We start from the raw sequence: 24,837 nt of genomic DNA on the forward strand, positions 1-24,837 counted from the left end.
CTAATATTACTGGCTTCCAGGAATAAAGTGATTAATTAGGTGTAAAAAGCAAACTTGAATCATACTATTATAACATCACACTCAGTGCCAAGACCGTCCCACCATCTGGCTTTGTCGATGTTTACGTCAACATCAGATATTTATAATCGTATTGATTGGCAGCAATGTGATACAAGAGCCAATAGCTGTCATAGGTTTGGACAGGCTTTAAAATATCTATTTGTGGAGAAACAAACAGAGGTTTCTTCACTCTAAGCCAAAGATTTGACCTTATGCTGCAGAATTGTAAAGAAAAGCTTTGAAAAAAGGGAGCTTTATGAAGCTGTAGATGTCCTATAGGTTGGCTTTGTGCTGGGCAACAGGAACTATAAAGCTAAAAATAAACAATTCATGGAAGAGACGGCAAATAGCAACAAGGGAGAATCAATGCTCTCCGCTTTGACTCTGCAGGAGCCCTGCTGATTATTAACTGTTCACCTTCCAAACTAAAACACAGAGAAGCTCTACTGATGTTGGCCAAATACCGAGGACACATCACACATGATGGAAGCACTAAATGGAGGGTTGTAAATATTTCTAGGATGCTTGATGATCAGTTATGACATATCAGTAGTCATTTCTAATATCTGGGGCATACTGAAGTGACCGGATTATCCTTCTTTTTATGGCCACGTTATAAATACACAACCAGTGCATGTCTGTGGATGTCACTGTCTTGTCACAGAGACTTTTCCGCCTTCTTGATCCAGATCTCCTGTCCTCCTTGAGACAGCATATTCATCAAGCTGATGTGCTGCTGTTGTTTGAATGAACAGTAAGACTCTCTGTACAGAGGCAATGAGATGACAAATCATGTGGATCCTCACTACTGTCATAAGGAGTCCAAGAGCAGTTGTTAATCACAGAGCTGTGTGGGAGGACTTTTAAGATGGGAGACCTACCTGTCACCACAGCCTCTCTTTGTCTTCCTTGTGGTTCCCCTTCAGTGAGTTACCTTCTGTACTGAGAAGAGAAAAGCAAGGAGTTGCTTCATAGTGCTCCCGTTAAGGTTGCTTTACTAAAACTACCAACAAATGTTGGCTATGACAACACCTGCCTCTGGTGGTGTAACAGCAGATGCAGTTTAACTAAGGTTCCCACAATTCTGAGGGCAGCGAAATAACTTTTTTGTCAGTGCTGCAGCAGTAGTAAGATATGTGTGGTTCACATTAATTAGAGATAACTGATCTGAAGTTTAGGGATGAGCTCAAACCCCTAACAGTCTTCTCCAGTCCAGATTTGTAAATGCCTATTTGCTCCACAGATCCACTTCTTCTAGTTTCGTCACCACACCCTCCTTCCCCTTATTTTCTACCTAACTCTGTCTGGCCAAGCTTGTTGATTCATCGATTTGCATTTGTGGTTGTTGCTAGTGAACAATGACCTTAAGAATAACCTCCATAAACAAACGTTGCATGAATATGTAAATGGGCAAGGGTATAGTATATAAGTATAAATAACACTTATATACTATAATAACTATAAATAAATTTGAAGTGTCTGTATTTTTGGTATTGAAAGGTTTCTGTTTCTGGTAAAATTGAGCAATAGGATATGAACAACAATCGTGTTTGAACTGTCTTTGTTTGTATGTAGGTAAGCAGTCCAAAAGATGGTTGGGTGCTAACTACTGCATCACTGTGCCACGCAGTGCACTGGACAACTTAATACGCTTTTTTACCCCATTTCACCGGTGGGTAGAAATGGGATTGTTAACCTGGATATCGACTGGCTCTGCAGGTAGCTAGCTGCTAGAAAATCATCTGTTACCCCAGAATGTTACCACATCCATCCTGTTCATAATACTGCAAATATGCAAGTATTTCAGTGGTTTCATTCAATCAGTGATAGTGTGATAGTGACATAACATACATTTCTTAAAATGAAGGGGCCAGTTTGTCGTGTTTTTTGATCAGCAGTACAAACCCAACGATAACCACTATGGTAAATGGTAAATGGCCTGTATTTATATAGCGCCTTACTAGTCCCTAAGGACCCCAAAGCGCTTTACATATCCAGTCATCCACCCATTCACACACACATTCACACACTAATCGTAATCACTGTGCTGTCCAGTCTTGCTAAAACTGAGCATCGAAGTCTTACATCAAATTTAGCATTTTTGCTTAAAAATGATTGTAAAGTTATCAAGCTGTTACTCAGCGAATCATCAACCATGATCACATTGTTTTTAACCAGAATTTTGTTTTTAAGGCAGTTCTTGAAAGACCTAGGAAGGTTGTTTACATGCAGTTTGAGACAGTTTCTATAAGTGGTACAGAAAATAGATTAAAACTGTGATCACATAAATGGTCATGTTTCAGTAATTACCAGCTAAAAGAAACTATACTTCTTTTCTATGTTTGTAAGCTTGAAAATATTCATATTTATTTAATGTTTATCTTCACGTTGTGCCTGCTTATCAGCTAATCAGTTTGTCTTTGGTTGGTACCTTGTAGAAGTCCTGCTGTCTGTGAGTTCGATGCTGTTTGCTCCTGTATTTACTGCCTGTTTGCTGTACAGCTTTCGTTTATCTTAATCTCAATTTTGATTGAATTAAATCTGGCGTGATGAGCAGGGACTGAAAATCTAAAGGTATCCAATAGCATTTTGAAATGTGAAGGATACTTTTCTAATTTGATTTGTTTTTGAGAAAATGAACAAATCAACATTTAATAAAGCTGGATGATTGACTCAGCTCGGCAGACTACTGTATTATTATGTATCTCCCTTTTTGACCCTTCAAGGAAGATGTTTTTGTGGAACAGGGCAGATCTGGATACACAGTTTCATACAAAAATACACTTTTGGATACATATTTCACATGTATAACATACAATTGTCTGCATACTTCCTCACTGAAGCTGGTGAAAGATATTATTGTTTTGAATTTAGAATATTATGTTCATAGTAGTGTATAAACACATAGAGAGTGAAAAGAGGTGAGCGAGGAAGAAAGACACAATGAAATTATGGGAAGCCAGCAGCCTAGGCCTATTGCAGCAAAGCCTTGGGAGGGTTCAGGGTCACCTGAGCGAGTGCTAACAATAAGCGTTATAGAAGGCTAAAGGAGAGCTTTGCAGGTTTGCATCATCTGTGGTATATTTCCGCTTACAGTGAAACCTGTGACTGTCACCGAGCCAATCTATACTGCACAATGCATTGTGCAGTACTGTTTTGTTGGGTTCCACACATTGGTGATTCAGGAGGACTGCCTTCCAGCAGCGTGACTGACCTGGTTGAGCTGATTAGTTTGTTCCCTTCCAGGTAGGACAATAAAATCCCAAAGTCTGGGTTAGCACTCAGCATACACTCTCTCAACCCAGATTAGTGTAACCCTGGCTAATTCAGGCTCCACTCCAGCTCTCGTAAGGACAGGACAGACAATAACAGCGATTCAGTAGTTAATTTGTCAGTTTCTGAGATTTCTGACAATTTCTGCGCAGATTTCATTTCGACGCCTCTCCGGCTGTATATTGTTGAGCTTCCAGATATGCTCTCTCACACTCTTTTAATCGCTCAGTAGCGGAGGATGTTCTCACCAGTAAGTGACCAGTATCACAAGGTACATCAGCTCCAAAAGCTAATGAGCTGTGCTATGGACCCCAAACAAGTGACCCAGCAGTGTTACTGTCACTATACGTCTATGATAATTAGCCTTTTGCTAGTCAGCTCTGCAGGATTTCTGCCATCGTTATCTACTTTTCTCAGATGACTTTATTGTCACTTACTCTAATAGGGTCTTTCCGGAGATAGGAGCCCGATATATCAATAGCTTCTTCTTAAGTGGGTGATTCATTGCATCATCAATGAAGTGTCTTTACTGAAACATTTCAATATTTTTAACCAATTGAAATAATCAGAGTAGTTGCAGTCAAGCATGGTGCTGACACTGATGAAAGTTGATTAGTGTTCGATCGACATGCAGCACAAAGAAAACATGTTCAGGATTTTTCTGGGCTCGAAACAGGACAGGGTGACTGAGAGTGAACATGATTTATGTACATGTCATTAGGTAAAGAATGTGTGTAACCTTAATCAGCAAAAGTCAAAGCAGTAAATCCTGATAATAAAAAAAACTTGTTAGGTGTATCCAACTAAAATTCGATGGATACAAACATGTTCTATATGATGTAAAACCCATGATGTCCCAGAGCCTTTTACCCAAGGTTGCAAGTCTGTTTATTATATTTCATGTTGTCCTGCACACTTAGACAAATTTATTTCCGTCAGCTGAGGAGCTGCACATGAGTGTATCATACTGATGTCCTATTGCAGTGCAGCAGAATATCCACTTTGCAGTATATTGTATCGCTTCATCTTGTGATATTATTATGTAATACAGTGGCACCAATTTGTGAATGTGCTAAAGAGGGCAGTGTTAGTGTTTCATGAAACGCAGTTTTTTTTAGTGGTTTCTAAGTTTGTGTATTTCCTGCTTGTGACGAGCTTCTTCAGATATAACGTGCAACTGCCTCACTCGCAGTGGTTCCATGTTACTAATGTTCCAGCTTGTGACTGTCCTCTGTGTGTGTCTCTGCTTGCACATCTGTCTGTCTGTGGAGGAACATCTTCCTGAAAATAGTCTGTCATGTCAGGAATTTGAGGAAGCCTGTCATTCCTCTGTGCTTTTCTAGGAGTGTTTCCATAGATAAGAAGAAGAACAACCGAGTCGGTCCCATGACTGCTGCACTAAAACACACAGTGTCATTATCCTGTCCTAATTATGCACAGTTCAGAGTCAGCCTTGCCTATCTGGTTTTTAAGGGTTCTCTCCCCCGAGCTCACTCTTTTCTTCCACATGCTCTTTCTGCCATGGTTGTCATCCTTATTTGGGAGCTAGAAACTCCCACTGGACATGTTAGACGCTTAACTAGTTCTGACTCTTGGTGCACATCTTTCTTGTGTGGATTTTAACTGGTAGAGACATGCATATGCACCTGTGTCACACTGCAGGATGCTGCAGCTGAGCACAGAGTGCCGCCACAGCAGCACAACAACCTGCATGATGTTGAACATCAAATAACATGAAGCACTGCAGCTTCTTCTGCTTGTTTTTTTCCTGCTTGATATGGTTTCGGATGATTTGTTTAGAAAATAAATAAAAGTTGTTCATATAAAGCAGCTCTTTGAGTCCAGCTCCTCAATTATGAGCACTGGCTGGTAATATTTGATTTACATTCAGTGTGAATATTGTTGAATTTTGAGTTATTGATAACACAAAATATTGTTTTTGGATAACGGCAGAACCATACTTTCTTATATAGCAATTGCACTTTTACACATTTAGCTACCTTGCATCTGAAACAGCCCCAGTCTGCACAGTGCGCACCTGTGCGTCCGTCTGTGACAGTGTTGATGGGATATTAGTTTTGATATGTAACCAATCAGAGACAATAAAACAGTGAATACAGGCTAAAGTAAATCTTTTTTTATTTTGGATCTACTTAAAAAAAAAAAAAAAAAAAAAAACAAATCTGAGAAAAAATGCAGCCAAATAACATCTTGACTGCTGTTAACTGCCCCGCAACATAATGTCAGTAATGCTTGTTCTTTCTTGGTGATATTGAGTCGCTGTTGTATGTTGAAAACTAACTCAGGTGCATAATAGCTGATGGCCCGATAGCCTGGAGCCACTAAAAAAAACTATGTTGGGCAAGTTCATTGGCCAGCCACCATCTCATTCAGCTCAGTGAGGGTGTAATGAATCGCAGTAAACTGTCATTAATGTTTGTTTGTTTTTTCCTAGTTCCATCCATCCATTCGCTTCCGCTTATTCTTGTCAGGGTCATTGGGGGGTGCTGGAGCCTATCCCAGCTGTGTTAGGGCGAGAGGCAGGGTACACCCTAGACAGGTCGCCAGTCTGTCACAGGGCTAACACACAGACAGGAGACAACCAATCGCACTCACATTCACTCCTGCATTCACACCTATGAGCAATTTACTGTTTCCAATTAGCCTAACCACTGACTGCATGTCTTTGGACTGTGGGAGGAAGCCGGAGTATCACCTTAAAAAAAAGATTTTTTAAAGGCTTGTCATTTTGTTTTGTACACCTGATATTTTTGATGTTTCTCAAGTACTTAAACTCATACTGTTCGCAGATGACACCAACATATTTTTCAGTAGCGATGATTATACTGATCTTGTAATGACTGTAAACAGGGAGCTAAAATTAATAAAAAAATGGATGGACATAAATAAATTATCATTAAATATAAATAAAACTAAAGCAATGTTTTTTGGTAATTTAAAATATAATATAGAATTACCAATTATCATTGAAGGTGTACCAATTGATAATGTGAGTGAAAACAAATTTTTGGGAGTTATAATTGATAACAAAATTTCATGGAAACCCCACGTCAGACACATAAAAACCAAAATTTCTAGAAGCCTCGCAGTTTTGAACAAAGTGAAACAATTCCTTGATAAAGATGCACTTCATACTCTGTACTGTACCCTGGTTCTTCCATATCTTACATATTGTGTGGAAGTGTGGGGAAATACATATAAAAATACAACTAATCCATTAGTCACAGTACAGAAACGAGCACTGCGTATTATTCACAAGGCTGGTTATCTAGATCATACTCACAAATTCTTTCTTCAGACAAAGTTACTTAAATTCCAGGATCTGGTTAATTACAATACATCCATAATTTTGTATAAAGCTTTTACTAAACTTTTACCGGCAAATTTACAAACTAGATTTGAAATTCGAGAAAAGGTTTATAATGTGAGAGGCTTTGGAGAATTCAAATTACCCAGAACTCGAACAACCCGTAAAGGCTTTTGTGTGTCTGTATGTGGTGTGAAAATCTGGAACAGTCTGAGTTTACAATTGAAACAATGCAAAAATATTCATAGATTTAAATTTCTCTACAAACAGTTGGTCTGGTCACAGTATACTCAATGATGGGTTTTAGTGTGCTCTGTAATGTCTGTCCTCTTACCATTGCTGGTATGGATTCCAAAATAAAAAAATAAAAAATAAAGTGTGCGTATGTATGTACATATATGTACTTGTGTGTGTAGATATATATGTATGTATATGTATGTGTGTTTGTTACTTGTAGTTATTACTGCCTGTTACCTGTGGTAATGCAATTTATAATTTATATATTCTGTATTCAGTTATGAAGGCTCTAATTGTTGGTTGCGAGCTGCCGCTTAGATGCTTGTATGTGCCCGGAGCTGTTGATGGGTCTGTATGCAATGATGGGCGTAGCTGCGGGAAGTTTATTGTTTTTTTTTGTTGATGAGTGAGTATAGGGGTGGGATTTAATAAGTTTTCTTCGTCCCACTCCTTTTTCAGGCAAGTTTTGTTTTTTGTTTTGTGTATTTTATGTTCAATATAGGTATTTGTTGTGCCTGAAAATGAATAAATAAATGAATGAAAAAAATGAAATGAAGAGGAAGCTAAAATGAAAGTTGTATGCAGAGGAGCTGCTTGTTAAGTTTGCCATCACCTTTAAATTTGGCAGATTTCTTGTAAAGTTTGCGTCAGGCTGACATTAACCACCCCGTCTCTCTCTCGAGTAGCAATTCCTGTGGCATGTAGCAGCACAGCAGTTTCACTACTATACTTATTTTAAAGCTTTAGGTATTAATTGTTTCTCTGATACAGATTTATGAATATATAAATCTATTAATAAATTATGCTATGTATCTTTGAAATTAAGCTAGCAGTTTTGAAGTCTTGTCGACTACTGACACAGTAATGCTGCAGTCACACTAAGGAAGACAGTGGTTAGAGACCGTGGCACTACCAACATTAATGCAACCATGTGCAATAAACTTCAAAAAGGTTGCTTTAAAGATGGGGGTCAGGTCTGCACCCACTCGCAGTCAGGGGTATCTTCAGAGTGATTTTGGTAACCAAACGCCAGTAAGACTGCTGTATTTGTGTGATAATGCAGCGATTAACTTTCTTACTTTGAGCTTAGTTGAGTAGTCTACATATTTTTTCCAGTATAGTGGACTAGGACAAACCCAGTCTTGAGCCTGTTTATCATGTTAATAATGCTTTAGCTGTTTTATTTTTAATTCTTGGGAAAAAAAGGCAGCATTTTTTAAACAGTAGGTTACCACTCTTAACCTTGTGGGGACATTTGAATGAGCAGATCTTAGATGATAAGCTGTGATTATAGTGTTTTCAGGAAGGGGTTTAGTGAACATTAGATTAGAAAACCTACCGTTGGCATCGAGTTTTCGAGTATCTATTAAGTTAAGTGATGGAGAAAATGGAAAAAAAAGATACAATAATTGTTTTTATTCATTGTTGTAGTCTTTGTCTGTGCTAACAAATAAAACTGCTTCTTGTTTTTAAATGAAGAAAACTTGCTACACGAGTGGTTCACAGGGTAACACAAGACTGCTGCTGACATTCGTGTCAGTTCACATTTCTGCTCGCAACACTACATCCCATGGGAATCTATTTCTGGTCAACAGCTGACAGCTTTAATCTGCATAACATCCCAAAATCTAACATGCAAAACACAAGCCACATTAAGCCCTTTAAAGAAATCATTTCACAGCTCTTCTCTTCAGATATTCTTTATCCGTCTGTCATCATGTATTGTGCTCCGTGTGTCAGTGTGTACGTATGGGAACGGGTGAATGAGATATGTATAAAAAGCAAGGAGTGCTGTATGAGAGCCCATTTATGCCTTCATGTCTGACGTGTGCAGCTGTAAAGAAATGCCCTGAGCCGGAGCAGCAGTGTGATTTTTCTGTCCTCTCTCTTGTTTTGTGGTCCAGGTGGAATCGCGGGACACGTTGAACAGCATTGCGCTCAAGTTTGACACCACACCCAACGAGCTGGTTCAGCTGAACAAGCTGTTCTCCAGAGCAGTGGTGCCTGGCCAGGTGTGACCCGCCGTGCACGCCTTCACTGATATATTCAGCTGCATCACTTCATCACTGTCCTACAGCAGCCTCACATCCATCCACAGCCACCCACTGACTGTCTGATCTCATAATGACTGTTTTTGACATTTCATAATGCATTCGCAGAGCTGTAAACATTTTCTGAATGTAGCTGGAAAAACTGGAGATTTTAGGGAGCATTACATGCTGCATGTGTTTAGCCCTCTACTTTCTCCCTCCCTGACTCACTAACCACATCCCTATTCTCTGTATCCCTCCTTAATTGCCTGCTAATTACAGCATCACTTGTCCCATTAGGATGTAGTTCATTGCAAAAGACCTATTTTGTTTCTATAAAGGAATAATGATACGTCTCCCAGTGACGCTGTAGTTCCGACAACATGACACAAACTACCCATCTTTAGCCTGCTAAACACGCTGCCAGTTTCCACGTCTTTGATGTTTCCTTCCACAGCAATAGAGCCAAATTTGAAATTGTTTTTTTTTTTTTTAAACGGGGAAAGTGACAAACATCCAAAATGATATTTTGTCTCTGTATTTCCTGGCTTGAAAATCAAATCCGGTCGAATGGAGATGAGCCACATACGCCAATCCCGCTGGCATCCCACCCTTTCTCTGTCTCTGTCTCTCTGCTCTCGGCAAACAATGCAGAGTTGATCTGCGTCCAAACAGTAGGGTGCTGACAGCACTTACTGAACCTTCGTCTCTACGTCTACTGCTGAGACAGACGCTATACCACAGCAAAAGCAGCTCCATGGTTTTTACCCTGAAGCTTTGTCTAGATTTCAGCTCAAAATCCCTCCCTTGTTGAGACCAAACATTGGAAGAACCTTATATAGACTTACGACTAAATAAAAACCTTAGTGCAAAATGTTTAACACAAAAAACTAACCGTTTTTATTGCAGTGCATAGTGCAGATGTCACTGCAGAGGTAGCACTTCAGCACTTCATTAGAAGAAAGTCTGCCTGCCGGGATTGATTTTTCCTAAAAAAAAATAGTTTGCATGATGATAGAAATCTGCACCTAAATATGGAGCTAAAGCTAAGACACAATTAGCTTGCCTTAACATGATTGGCTGGCCTTAATCCAAAAGTTGCAAAATTTCCCTGTGAACACCTGCAAACGATACTATGTGTCCAACCTCACCAAGTAACCCCAGGTAGCATCTCATCACTAGTAGCTGCTTATTATTATTATCAGTCTCCTTTCTGTATTCTCTAATACGACATACACAAATTTAAAATAACTGGGCGGAATAGAATAAATACAATCTATCAGCATGGACTTCATTTACAATATGTATCTTTTAAACATGAAACCAAACACACATTACATCTGTCTCTGATTGCGAAACACTGACTTACCTTCATGACTGTCACTTTCCCTCCATGTGTTAATTGTGTTATTATCATGAAACTGTTCACTTGATTTCATGTTATTTGCCATGTCACATTTGTTGAGCTGTGTGAGAGATTCTCTACCTGTTGTCTGTGTGTGTGTGCGTGCATGTGTTTGTCTTTGGTGCGAGGTGCACAAATGTAGTGCTTGTGTAAATACAGACGTGGATTGTGTTTGCAGGTTCTGTACGTTCCTGACCCCGAGTACGTCTCCAGTGTCGGAAGCTCCCCTTCCCTCAGTCCCGTCAGCCCCTTGTCTCCCACCTCCTCAGAAGCTGATTTAGAGAAGGTGACGGTATGTAGACCACACCTATGACGCACAATATCACATGCTAGGAACATTTTCCTGTACGGGTAACTAGTCTTGTCACGTGTCACTCTGATCGCCTCCCAAAGTGAAGAGTTCACTCTTTCTGTGCTGGCAAACACAGTGAAACAGTGTTAGCCTCTGTGCCTCTGCTGCGTATGTGTGGTATTTTATCATTCTAAGCACTGAAGTTGACATGTGTTACATATATTCGCATTAGCCTGTAATGCGAACTGGAAGGAAAGCCTAAAATTCTCTTATATTTGGCTCTTAAACGGTCCTCATTATCTCAAAAAGTATTTGTAGAGGGCTAGTAAGGGAATTATGTTGATGGGGTTTTTACAAAACTATTAACTGCAGGAGTTTTTTCCCCCATTGTTCTGAAGTTTTTCAAAGGACGCGCTGACATCAAAGTTTGAGCGATGGAGCTTTTGAATTGAAGCCAAATTTTAAATCTAGCACCTGCACTTCCTGTGGTTACCACATATTGGGCTATATTGTAAAGGTCTTTTTTATTCTTACATCACACCAAATTTTATGTCAGAATTTTAATTAAAAGATGACCAGTTTGCTTTTGCAGCTTTTTCATTGTATCTGAGAGTAAGTACACTGGAAGCGCTAGTTTTAGACCATAAGGTTCCACGTGTGCCCAGTGAGGAATATCATCTGTTTATAAATAAAACATAATGGACCTCAGCTGTGCTGCATAATGATACAACAGTAAGCTTGGACATTTCTGCCCCCTTACAATCACAAGGCAAGTATAACAGAGGCAAACAAATTTCTGTGTTTTTTAATTAATATATGAATCTCACAGCTAGTTGGGGTTTTTTGGAGGTGACAGGAGAATGTTTTAGCTAAAGATAACATTAGGAGCACATTCATCTTTAAAATATTAATTCTACCAGCTACTGAAAAGGCTGAATCATTCATCCATCAACTGAGTCATTGATTTCTTCTATCACAGGTGCATAATTAGCCCTCACAACATGTTCCTGAAAGTATGTCAGCTGTAGTTTTATTACTAATGGGGAGTATGAGATGATTTGAGGGTTTTTTTAGCTGGTATGCGATCCTGCTGGAAGCAATTGTCAGGAGATGGGTACACTGTGGTCATAAAGAGATGGAGAAAGTCTGAGACAATACAGCAACTGCTAAATGATGCTTAGTCGGACCTAAGGGGCCCAGGGTGTGTCAAGAAAATATCCCAACCTCCCTTACCAGCTGGAGGGGTTGTTACAAGGTAGGAAGGCGTGTCTATGCTTTTGTTTTGTTTAAGCAAAGTTCTGGCCCTACCATTCAAATGACTCATCAGACCAGGAAACATTTTTCCAACTGTGTTTTAATCCATCATTTTGTTAGTTCTCTCAGCTCTTTTGTACAGCTTGGTTGTAACAAGTGGGTATTCCTGTTGCCTTCTTATCACCTCGAAGTAGTCTGGCCATTATCTACTTGATCAACAAGACATTTTCACCAAGTGCGCTAGTCTAGATCAGCAGTCTCTGAAATACTCTGAAATACCAACACCCACATCACGTTCAGAGTCATTTGAATCACATTTCTTACTCATTCTGATGCTCAGTTTGAACCTCAGCAGGTCGTCTTGACCATGTCTGCATGCCTAAATGCATTGAGTTGGTGCCATGTGATTGGCTTATTAGTATCAAAGTGTGTGTGTATATTCAGATTTCTTTCAAGAACATCAGAATGGTGCGTGTGTGCTGTACGAATATGGTTCTATTTCTATTCATGTTTGACCTCGTGCAGCTTGTGGTCTTTTTTTTAAGCATGAGGCAGAAATGTGAAATGGGCCAAGCATTTACGCAGGAAAGTGTATGTATGAAAGAGGCTATTAGAAAAATGGTCTCTGAGCTGGTAATTAGTATCCAAGCTGACAGCACTTTTGGTTTGCTTCTCTACTGTAATTGCGTTGCACGGGGATCAAGATACATGACATTAATGTGGCTAACTAAGCTAGTTACTAGAGCAAAAGATATCTCTGCAATACCCCTTTAATTCCAGCAGTAGGAATTATTTCTAACATAAAACCATATCTGCATGCTATCGTCTCTCTTGCTTCTTCCTTCTTGCTTCTCGTCTTCACTAGCTGAGCATAAAGCATGTAGAAAAGCTGGAGGTGGGTTTGCGTCTGATGTGACTTCAGGTCTGGTCCAGTCAGCCGTACACATGCCGGCCTCGCAGCTCTCAAGGCCAGCAGTGTGAGCCATCTCCCTCGGGTACTGTGTCTGCAGCATCTGAATGAGCCAATCGTTAAGCACCACTGAACGCTCAGCGGTCCCTTAAGAAATATTACTGTTTGCCGGTCTCCATGGAAACGTCGGTCTTGTTTTGCCGTTTTTGTAAGAGCGTGGATACTGCAGGTCTCTGTCACCAACGCGTTCACTGGCACTCCACTTGAGTTTTGATGCCCTCCCACCACAAACGCTCTCCCTTTGGTCTGCTCTTTCCTCCTGTTGTCCGTTAATTTCTCCATAGTTGCCAAAAGAACACCACCACCCTCCAACCAACCATTTACCACTTATCTTTGTAGGTCATTGCCAGTGAGAACGGGAGCATATTCTGCGGCTCTCGATGGGGGAAGGATCAGAGACATGGGCTGTGACTGCAGAGAAATTAAGCCTTTAAAAGTGATGGCGTGATATTTAGAGTAACTAATGAACGGAGCAGCTCGCTCTCTCCCAGACAAGTGCTAGGCAGCAATTACTCCAGGCAGAGGAAGTGTGCTTGGAAGGCAGAAGGGAGGAAACGTTACCTCACTCAAAGTGTCAACTCAGTGCGTGTGTTTGTCTGTCTGTGAGCAAAAGTACGTGTTTGTATCTGTCAGCTCTGTATCTGCCTGTCTGGATCCTCCAATGCCTTCCACTTCCTGCGTGTGTGTGTGTACTACTGTGTGTCTGTGGGTGGGTTAGTTGGTAGTTATATAGAAGGATGTGGCATCCAGGTGCCGTTTGGAAGGAAGGACCTTAATAACCCCCCACCCCTCCCTCCGCTTCTAAATCCCCAGCATCTTTTAATTACGAGCCTATTTTGGTGCTCGGCACGCGTGTCTCAATGAGGATATTATCTAAATGAATGGTTGTGGGAGGTTTATAGTAATGGCAGTGCGAGCAGCAAATAGCTGGTATAACCCTGATGAAGATGAGTGCCCTGCAGAGAAACTACTTTCCGATTTTTCTCTTTGAGATCATGATATGAAAAGGAGTCAGATATGGCACGAGATGTTTAAAAAGCCAATTAGATGTTCAAAATAGCCTCAAAATATTAAGGCCCTGTTAAAGTTCTTTGCCTGCAGAGTGTTATGCATTCATATTGAAGTTATGTATATTTTGGGAATGCTGAGTTTACATAAGCCCTCAAAATCACACGCAGCGATAAGCCAGAACATGTAGATGTTGGTGCTTAACATGATATCAAACTAGCTTCTGCGTGCTAAGTCTCAAACTCTATGAAGCTTTTGAGCTTCACCGGTGCTGTCTGACATCGTGGCTGTGACGTTATCATCTTTAAGGTTGTTAAAATTGCTAGGTGGAACCCCAACACGTTATTAGTTTAAGTTAGCTGGTGGTGTGCTGTTTAATGATGGTGCTCGTCTATGCTTTAAATTCCCCCACAGAGGGTGAGATAAAAGTACAGTACTCGGATATCTAGACTGCTTAGTGTTCCTAGTTTTGTCCTGTCTGATACTGAAGCGAATACTCTTCATTTTCCATTATAGGAAAGCAGAGGAGAAAAGAGTGGCTATTTATAGCAGGTGTCACATCAAAAGTCTATAGAGTATCTACAGCGAAATGTGAATCAGTCATACGCTTTAATGGACTTGTTTAACAACAGCGCCCATGCTTCAGTGAGCGAGCTAAAAGTTTTTACCATGCAGTTAGATTGTTTAGTGTTTCTCTGACGGAGCTAAAGGCCAGATCAGTCAGCACTGAAGAGTCTTCATGCTCTTGGTTTGCCTGCTGGCCTGCTGGTACTGGCAACAGAAAGTAACACATCTTGCAGGCATGGATCGTTGGCTGGCTGTCTGACTGGGTGTGTTCGTGTGCATGCATGTGTATGCAAGCTTGCATGTGTGCACGGTTAGCTGGCTGACTTTCTGACTGGCGGTCTTACTGTCGATGGATTATTTGGCAGCCAACGGTTCATTGGCATAGTTGCTCTCTGGTCATCTGTGTGGGCAGGCGTGCTTTCTTTATCCTTTCCAGACCTTCCTCGTGCTCATACTGACACACGCACACACTTATTCACCCTGGTGGTGGAGCTACTACTGTGACCTTCTCTGTGTCTTCCTCTTTTGGCAACAGTTTTACCTCCCGCCTTCCTTCCTTCCTCTCTTGTACTTTGACGTGATCTAAAATTAGTCTTTCAATCTCTGAAAACCCAGCACCGTCTACACCTGCTGTATTTTAGCACCAATCTTAAGATTAACTTTAAAAAAAGGATCTTATGCTGGTAGATTCATTATATCAGCTCAGCAAGGACTGTAGTACTAGATAGTACAAACAACAGTACACATTGTACTTGAGGATTTCTGGTTTCAGGCAACTATTGTGTGCTCTCTCTTGCAGAACCCACCCATGCCCACACGGTGGAGCTGTGGAATGATTTTCTTTTGCTTGCATCATGTGTCACTGTCAAGGTCATAGCCGTGTGGCACCTGCAGGCTTCCTTCCTCTGCATGTGGATGAGTGTTCATCAATACAGCCTCTGTCTTTGTTGTCTCACAGTGGCCTATGTTGAGACCATTTCTATGACAGCCACAGCCTCTTGTTGTTGTTTTTTCTATTTGTGGGCGAAAAGAGAAATACTGGTTTGAGACTAAAAGGATATTGATTTGTGAACCCACCACACCTGTCATCTAACACAGCTACATTCATCTCCTGTCCCCAGCATCGCTGTCACCTTCCTGCAGAGGAGATTTACCACCCTCCGTCCACCTCCCTGAAACCCTCAGATGAGCTCTTGGTAGCAACATCAGGCCTTCTTTAGCAACACTTTCTCCTTTTCTTTCCTGTATATTCAGTTCAACACTCCTCCCTGTTTTGCCTTTCCGCTGCCCTCAGATGTTACTCACAGTCTAAGAATCTGGTCACTTCAGGACACCAGCACACCAAATACAGTCAAATAAAGTCTGTTTGTCTTCTTAATAGGCTTCCTCGCTGAGGTTGTCTGAGTTCTCCCTTTTTCTCCCTTGCTGTCTGTTGCCTTGCCGTACTGTTCTGGTAAAAAGCCGACGGTTAATATGGGCTGCAATAAGGAGGCAGGTGAGGTTAGTATCCCCTCACCTGCTAAAAAATATTGGATGCCTTAGAGGCCAGTGAAAAATATATCCTGGTCATATATTAGAGAATAGAAAGCAGAAAAGCAATATTGACTACAGTTATGTGAGGTAAAAGTGTACTGATCTGTCAGCTGCACTTCTTAGCAAGTTCAATCAGCTTCTACCTCAGTGTTTATTTGAAATGAGTAACCTGAAAATGCAACTTGAACTTGCCTAAAAGAAAAAAGTGATGGATCGTTTTAAAATATATATCCACATATTAAACTGTAACATCTGAACATTTACTAGGAACAGAATAGTAATCTGTTTAAATGAAATGATACCCATATTTAGCCTGAAGTAGTGCTTGAAAGTGCTTGAAACAGCCATATATCTGGAAACAGTTGAAATAGTTAGCTATAAATATGAGGCAAATTGTTTAAAAGGTAAATTTAATTGATAAACTGATGAAATTGTTTGCTAATTTTCTCAGCACAACATTTCATTTATGTTGAGATCTGAATTTTGACTGGACGATTTCAACACCTTAGTACTTTCAGTGTCTCTGTTTCCTGGTGTGCTTGGTATCCTGCTGCATGATCTAATTTTTGCCAATCGTTATTTGTCAGACAGATGGCCCCATATTTGACTCTAAAATTTGGTATACAGAGAAGTTAATGGTCATTTCACTGACTGCAAGGTTCCCAGGTCCTGTGGATGCAAAACGCCCAAGTCTTCACCCCTCCTGGTGTGAGGTGTTTGTACTGATATGCTGTGTTTGGTTTATGCCAAATGTTGTGCTGTGCATTTGGACCAAGCACCAACAAAGCATCAACTTTGTCCTAAAATCTTGTGGATTGTTCAGATCTAACTTTGTAAGTTGTGCTGCCATGTTCTTTTTTTAAAGAAAAGAAACGTTCTCGCAACCCTTCGTTACTTATTCAGTCATTTTCTAATTGTACTGTCATGAGTTTTAACATTTAACGCTAACTGAGGCTTGTAGAGTCTCACGTGTAGCTCTCATGTAGCTCCCTGCACGGTCTGACAATGAGGTGAATTTCACTGGGAACACTCCTGCAAAGATCGGCAGCTGTCTTGAATTTTTTTCCACTTGTGAAAATCTTTTTTTCTGTAGAATGATGAACTTTAAATTTCCTTGGAAATTCGCATTGCTCTCTTGCTCTCTTTCCTCCTTGGTATTGTGTTAACACATACCTAAATGCTCCTGACCAGCAAACTGCTAAAACATCTGCTTTTATAGAGGTGCATGCACTTCCTGATGATCAGTTAAGTAGATTTAATAAGCAGCCCCCAGGTGGTATCCTCTTATTTCCTGTGTGTGTATTTATTTTTTAATACACTGTTTTTCCCCAATAACTGCAAATAATATTATATGACTAGTTATCGGGTTGAATTTCACTGTAAATACAGTATCTGTGGTGGTTACAATTATGTCATGAACGAGTGCATTTTACAAATTAAGAGGTGCTATCACAAGTTTTGTTTATAAGGAAGCAGACAGCTGGAGGTGGGGTGTTGGAGCGAGAAGGCGGAACATGCAGCCAGTAGCAGCATGCTGCAGGAAGGAATGAGCAGTGCAGGTAGTCGTGGAGGAACCACAGGGAAGAAAGGAGAAGTTGGCAGTTTGGTTAGATGTGATCAAACATGATTGGATGCTTGGATCACATGATCGTTTCCCGATGTTTAATCACTGTACAGACTTGTAGGAAAGGAGAGAAAAAAAGTCCTGCTTACTTTTAAGGACACATCCTCACACCAGCAACAGCAAGCAACTATTTACTGTTTTATTGCATTTATGATATTTATATGTATTTGCTTGCTTGTTGTTCACCTCAAATGAGTAAACATTTCTCAAATTAGCACAAAAGCTTAATTATCTGTCCTCATATTGCCTGGTGAGCAACTGGTCTCAGCTGTTGGACAGCGAGCATGCCTTCTCATTCCTCAGTCTCATGTGGACTGTGTGGGATGTGCGATGGGTGTTAATTTTGTTACCGACACATAACACCCCTTTTTGAGACGTGCCAGAGTTAATGACGGGCTATGCGAGACTGTTTGTTTTACGCATTTCTGTGCAGGAGGACATGTTTTGACATCTGCATCTGCTCATTTTAGCCCAGGTGTGCACCACATGTACGCTCAGGTGTGTTCTAGTTGGTCTATTTTAGTGGAAATGCCTCCTACTCTTTTCATATTTAACCTTGAAACAGGAAGGCCAGATTGAATGAGTCACTAGGAAGTGACTTGCCTGGAAAGTGGAGCGATGAAGTGCAGTTGTGTAGGTGTAGGTGTGTTGAGTTGAAGTGGATGACAAGCTGGTTAAATTCCCACACGTTTCCTTCATTTCAACAGCTGCGCTTCAGATCTTAAATTCCACAACAGAAGCTCCCGCAGATCGGAGAATCCGATTTATTTGCTGTTTTGATGTCGTTTTTTCATTTTCAGCTCCGACCTCTACTGTTTATGTCTCTTTTAAAAATTTTCAGTCCCTCTCATCCTCTCCTCTTTCAGAGATGCTTGTTTTGGCTGTAACAGATTGGCCGGCCCCCTCAGCCGTCCCCTGGCTGCCAGTGTCTGGGCTGCTTGTGTTGGTGTGGGTCAGTAGCTGCAGGCTGTTTGTCGACTGCACTGGGAGACGGAGAGGTGTGGGGGTGGATGTCAGGAGGACAGCAGACAGTTGTTCCAGGCCCGGGTTCTCTCTTCTTCTAAGCTCTTCACTTCGCTGCTACTGTAGCTCTTCATCGCTCTTCACTTCGCCACCGGCTCTAAACGCCCTCCCCTCGTGGTCAAAATCCGCCCTTGATGATAACGCCCACACACTCCTCTTACGTCCAGCTCTTCTTTTTTTGTTCGTCCTCACTCCAATCGTGCCCCTCATTGCCTTCAGCATTCTTTACCTCCTCGCCTTTTTATTTCTCCACAGCAGCTACTGTGTCCACTGCTTCTGCTGCTGTTTTCTGCCCAGCTCAGACAGTCCTTCCTGCAGACAATGATATGGGGTTAATCAGACTAACAGTTGTCCCTGTGGACTCACGCCGGTTACTCTCTCCCCATGGCTCGGTCATTGCATGGCAACAGGCAGCTGGTAGACTCACCAATCCCACCTCACCTCGTGTTTCCGGCCGAACACACACGCCATCTGTGGTGGTTTGCATTAACCATGGTGTAAATAAAGAACACTAATAAAATTGCCTTAGAATGTATATGTCGTTGTACTACATAAAGGACCAATGTAGCTGAGACATAACTGAAATTCCTTCTTGGTTGCGTGCCATCTGGCAGGCTCCAGAATAATGTGCGGTTATGAGGAAAATATATTTATTTAATTACGTCCGCACGTCTGCAAATGCTTCATTAATGTATTGCTCCGCGTGTCTGCTGGTTAGCATTAAAGCCCTGTCTTTACCTTTATACATTTTATCCCTTTTTATTACAGTTGGGGCTGGATGCAGGAGGCGGGTATATGTTGAAATACATGCTTGGTGTCTTGTTTTTCTGAGACTTGGTAACTTCAGTTTACTTTCCACTCCACAGACAACCACTTTCTACTTCTCGTAGACTCTTTTACACATGAACTGCCTCGGCTTAATTGCACGAGTAAAGAAGCTGCTGTGGAGAAGGTGATGGGTATTGGAGTCATTTATGGATTACTAAACAAGACTACTGTGCACAGCCTGCACACAGCCCTGGACTAAACTTCTGTATTGGCTGACATTTAGCTTTTTACATTTTACTTTAATGAAATGAATGAATGAATCAAAGGATGCTGAGATACATAGAATCACTCTGAATGGATACAAAACTACTTATGAGAGATAAAGATGTGCAAAAGTACTACACACAGGAATGAGAAAGATGACAGAGCGCTCAAAGATCACTGCAAACAGGCACAAAGAGACAGCCTAGAAATGCTAAATTGTCAAGAAGCTCAAAACACAGCTGCTCCTTTCTAGTAAAGGTGAAAGGCCTACTGTCTGATAATCACTTCATGACTGTACAATATTAAGAGCTGAATGCTGATTTTATTTCATGTGAAGGGTATTTTTAAGTTTTTGCCATCTATTTATAAATAAAATAAGAGCCTCTCTTTGCTCTCTTTAAAACTGCGCCCCACTGTACAAAAGTAACCATCACTCTTAACTCAAGGGCATGTTAGTCTTTAATAAAAATTACACTAACTAAACATCAGGTTGTGTGTAATTAAAGCTCTAGTCTCGTATTGATGTTTTTTAAATAATTACCCCGTGTGATGTGAAGGCACACAGGAGGTGCTTTCATTTGACTCATCGCTGGGTTTCTTTTAACCTGATTGTCCCGCTGTGCAGAAAATATCCGTTTATATATAGATAATACATTTAGGGACTCAAACACATTAGTTTGATGAAACGAAGCACAGATTAGTTACACCATGTATTTCCAAGTGAAGCGAGCTATGCTTGTTCTTCATTTATGGTCTCCTTGGTTGAAACCTATTTAGAGATTTGGACAACATGATTACAGTCCTGATGAAAGAGACCGTATTCATGTATACCAGTCCAAGCTTTATATAAAAGATTGGCGAAGCCACCATGATGTCAACTACAAATATCTGGATTTTTAAGCCTCAGCGTTGTCATTTTGGCCATCACCAGGTTTTGGTTTTGGTTTTTTTTAGGCTGGAATCAAAGGTGACCGTATATGGACAAGAGAGTGGAGTGTTAATTTATCGACTAACTTGTGCCACACAGGGGCATGCATGTCTGCTATGTAGTGCTTAGTAACTCATAAAAACCACCAATTTCATAGTCTGTACCACACAGCAGATCATTTCACTAATAGTCTTCAAAAGGCAGCAAAGAGTCAAGAGGTCCAGTTAAGCAGATTAGCTGAGGTGAAGGCTAGCAGACAGCAGTCAGCTACAGCACCTTGTATTGGCACATCTACCAACTGAAGAGGCCACACCCCTATTTTTAAGTCTTAGCACATTTTAAACAGATACAACTCTGCTTATAAAGTGGAAAACAATCAATAGAGGACAACACCTTTTTTTGCTAATCTGGTCCCAGGTCTTTGCGCCAAGCCCGAAGAGTTCTGCTTTAAGGTCACATTATAATCAGAGAAGCAGTCTAACGCATGATTTTTCCCCTCTGTGCCACCACCCATCTTTCCTTTAGGACTCTGATGGCCCTCCCAAACCAGAAGCCATTCACCCTCCAGTGTTTTCAGCCCTGCGCCAGTCCAGAGTGGTGTCATCCACGACTGAGGAGGAAGAAGCCCTCACAGAGAAGTTCCTCAAGATCAACTGCAAGTACATCACTGATGGCAAGGTGAGCTATGAATATAAAGAGCAGTGCATCCATTTAAAAGTGTTCACAACTTCACAATTGCTGACAGCAAAAGTATAAGTAGGAAGCGAGAGGTCTGAAGTGGGTGTGCTGGCGAGAAGTTAAATTTGCAAGCTGCCAGATGCAGGAGGTCAGTACTTCAGAAAGAAAATAGCAGAAGATGTCAAAAGTATCAGACGAGTTTAAAGAAAATGATGTTCAGTGAAGTTGTTGTTAATCACCACCATTGTATAGTTACTCAGTGCAAGGGTCAAGTGCTTTTTTTAAGAGTTCAAGCCAACAATTGAGAATTATACAAGAACTAAGCAAAGAAAATATCAAATCCTTCCCTTGAACATACCAGAATCAAATAAATGTGCAATTCTGTCTGTGAGTCATTGTGTCCATTTTAATATTCTTTTGCTCTTCTAGTTGCTTTTGCTGTGCCCTTCTTAACAACCTCAGCAACATCAGAGTCATTACACCAAAATGTGTTTGCATTTACTTACATTTTCCCTGGTTGTTTCCATTATGATTATTATTATTATTGTTATTATTTCCAACATAAAAAAACAGATGAATTGTAATAAAAGCACATAAAAAAGTATAGAAAATACTGATGATGTTGGCACATGTGTGGGCAGATATGAATAACCCTGTGGAGCAGCACATTAGGCCAAGTGTCTCTCCTGCTCACTGTAGTTTAATTCAGCTGATAATGGCTAATGTTGCTCAGAAGGTCTATAAGCAGGGAGTTTGCGGCTCCTTGAAGGGCTGTAAACTGTGTTCTCTAAATTCAAGCTCTTAAAAGGTCTCCAGTACGGTTAAATAGTGTGTTTATGTCTTCTTTGTCTTCTGGGGCCGGGATTACGAAGCAAGTTCCACATACCCAGAATATCTTTTCATTATCTGTGCTCACTTACCCCTAACATCAGCAATCAGGCTAAGCAGCCACATGCAAGGTTGTTATCAAGAGAGAAAACTGCAACATTAGAAAAATATAAAGAGGTTAAACACACGACACAGGCTAAATGCTTAAGAGACATTTGAGTGGAAAAGTGCAAGCCACTATTTAAGGCTATTTAAAGCTAGGAAGAAAAGCTGACAACACTGAAGATCTGACTATGATTACAACTGACTATTCTGTCAATTATTGTGTTTTATACTGTGTAAGACAGCCTTTCGGTATTCACCTGCATCTCTGGTGGTTTTAAAATGTGTAAAAAAAAAAAGTGCAAATTCAAATTCAAATTCAAATTTTATTTGTCACGTACACAGTCATACACAGTACGATATGTAGTGAAATGCTTGGACAACTGCTCGTGACCTAAAGAGAACAAAAAAGGAAAAGGCTATGAATAAGATAGGAAATAAATATGAAAAATTAAAAAGGGTAAATTTAACTAGGAAGGAATAAAATATAAATTAAGGTTAAAAAGGAAATAACTGTACAACACAAATTAGAATGAAGGGTAAATTTAACTGGGAAGAATAAGATAAAGATAAATATATAAATTAAAGTTGAAAATAAAATAACTGTACAACAAAATACACAATATAGAACTATATAAGAATGTATGAAGAAATCTAAATATAAATAAATATATACACAATAACAGCAGCTGTACAAGTATTAACCGGAAATGAAGAATATAGTGACCAGTGTTGTGCAAAACCAAAGTCCAGAAAGTGCATTCAACATGATCAAGGTTTAGCTGTTCTCTTTTAGGTTTATATCACTGTATGAAGGCTTATAGGGCAAAAACGCTTTAACATTGCATCAGGGAAAAGCATAAAACTTGTTGACAGTCTCTAGAAACTATAGAGGGGTCTTCCAGGTCAGGTGATGATTGGTCAGCAGGTGGTACCTTTGTAAAACGTGATTGGGTATGCAGGTATGCAGCACCGTGGCTCATCTAGAAGTAACGTTACTAAAGCCCAAATCCTGCCTCACATTCCAGGCCCCTGCTCTAAATGTGATGGAGGCAAATTTAATTAGTGTTTGCAGTTCTTCTGACTAAATTGAGCTGTGATATTAGTGTGAATAAAAACAACTGAACAGCAGGGAAGAAAAATTTCACCTTTAAGAACACCCACACCCCCTGGTCAGTAGTATGAAATACACACAGCCTGTCACACACACACAGATCCATTGTATCGAACTGCAGCTGATTCACTCCCAGGTACCAAATGAAAGCACTGAAGTGGTCAGCGCTGGCAGTCAATAATTCTACTTGATTTAGGACATTTGTGGTCTAAAATGGATTCGGCCTCTGGTTGTTTATATTGCAGAGTGCTTTTTGATTATCTTTCATGCTGGATAACATGCTAAGTGCTTCCTTTGATGTATAAAAAAAGGGTGTGATGGATCTCCTCACCCACCCCTCTTTTTTCCCTTTATTTTCTGTGTTGCTTTCAGGGCGCAGTTAGTGGGGTGTTGCTGGTGACGCCCAACAACATTATGTTCGACCCTCACCGCATGGACCCCCTGGTACAGGCCCACGGGTGCGAGGAGTACGGCATCATGTGTCCCCTGGAGGAGGTGCAGTCTGCTGCCATCTGCAAGGAGATCACTGACCCCAAGATCAGAGAGACCGTCCCTGAGTAAGAGAAAACACAGACGTACAGTATGCGCAGGCTGTGCTGTACTAGAAGCTGACTTGTGGACTACAGATGTCATTATTTAAAGCATATGCAGCCATAAATGCCTCTAACTCTGATTTCCTCCTACATAAATCCCTGTTCATTTACTCTGAGTTAATATCTTCCACGCGTCCGTCTCTTACTTTCACCCTGACAGAAATGCAGCAGCCTCGCTGTAATCAATGTTTTTTCCTCTGCTGCACCCATAGTCAGATTGCATCAGCAGCCAACCGACAGTTTAATTCCTTTCCCCTACACGCCAAAATAAAAAGGAAACGGCAATTACAGTGGGGTTAATGAAGTGTGCCTTTGCCCTCCTACATTGTGATTGCTCACCTCTCAGTGCAGGGAGGAAGCAGCCACTTCAAACGATTCACTTGTGTTTCCTCCCACAGATTAATCTGTTTTGGGTTTTTTTCTTTACTTTGGTTGTTTAGTGTTGCTGAAGTTAAGTGATAAATATTTTGCAGCGTTATGAGCCCTGATGAGCTATTCTCCCACCCTGAACACCACGCTTCCTCTGGTGGTAGCAGGGTCCGGGCAAAGCTGTATTTAGTTGGTTGATTGTTGCCCGTGGAGCAGTTATAATGCTGGCAAATGGCTGGTTTTTCTGCCAGACCCAGCTGTTTCTCAGCTGTGGCCTGTCGCCTCTGTCTCCTCTCCCTCTGCCCCTCTCTACTACACAGCTGAGCAACAAGTGCCTGCAGGATGGGTTTCTGCACACTGTGCTGGTTACGCTGCACACAAGTGTTTCTTGTTTGCGCTTGACCTCTCCAAAAAGGAGACACAGAACTTTTTTTTTATTTGTACCAATTTATTTATTCAGGATATGGCTAATGATTAACCAAGGGTCTCTTTGGGAATTTTCATGACACAAATATGGTGAACAAAATCAGTTTAATGATGGGAGATCGCATCATAATTTACTATCCAGTTGAGTTCAATCTCATTCATT

The 24,837-nt window shown here is 40.8% G+C and overlaps 1 protein-coding gene across 3 annotated transcripts in view; it reads left to right on the top strand.

Annotated features, from left to right (window-relative positions):
- The window catches only part of oxr1a (oxidation resistance 1a), a 183,954-nt gene that overhangs the window by 144,663 nt on the left and 14,454 nt on the right, over positions 1-24,837 (top strand). For all 3 annotated transcript variants that reach the window (XM_085473459.1, XM_085473461.1, XM_085473460.1), the window contains 4 exons: positions 8,803-8,910; positions 10,512-10,625; positions 21,090-21,242; positions 23,659-23,843. In XM_085473459.1, the coding sequence (XP_085329585.1) occupies positions 8,803-8,910; positions 10,512-10,625; positions 21,090-21,242; positions 23,659-23,843 (560 nt within the window). The remainder of the gene's footprint in view (positions 1-8,802; positions 8,911-10,511; positions 10,626-21,089; positions 21,243-23,658; positions 23,844-24,837) is intronic.

This window comes from Copadichromis virginalis, linkage group LG11 (assembly GCF_057382275.1).
Source record: "Copadichromis virginalis isolate Kocher_CV1m ecotype Utaka linkage group LG11, C_Virginalis_male_GT1.1, whole genome shotgun sequence".
NCBI classification, from domain to species: Eukaryota; Metazoa; Chordata; class Actinopteri; order Cichliformes; family Cichlidae; genus Copadichromis; species Copadichromis virginalis.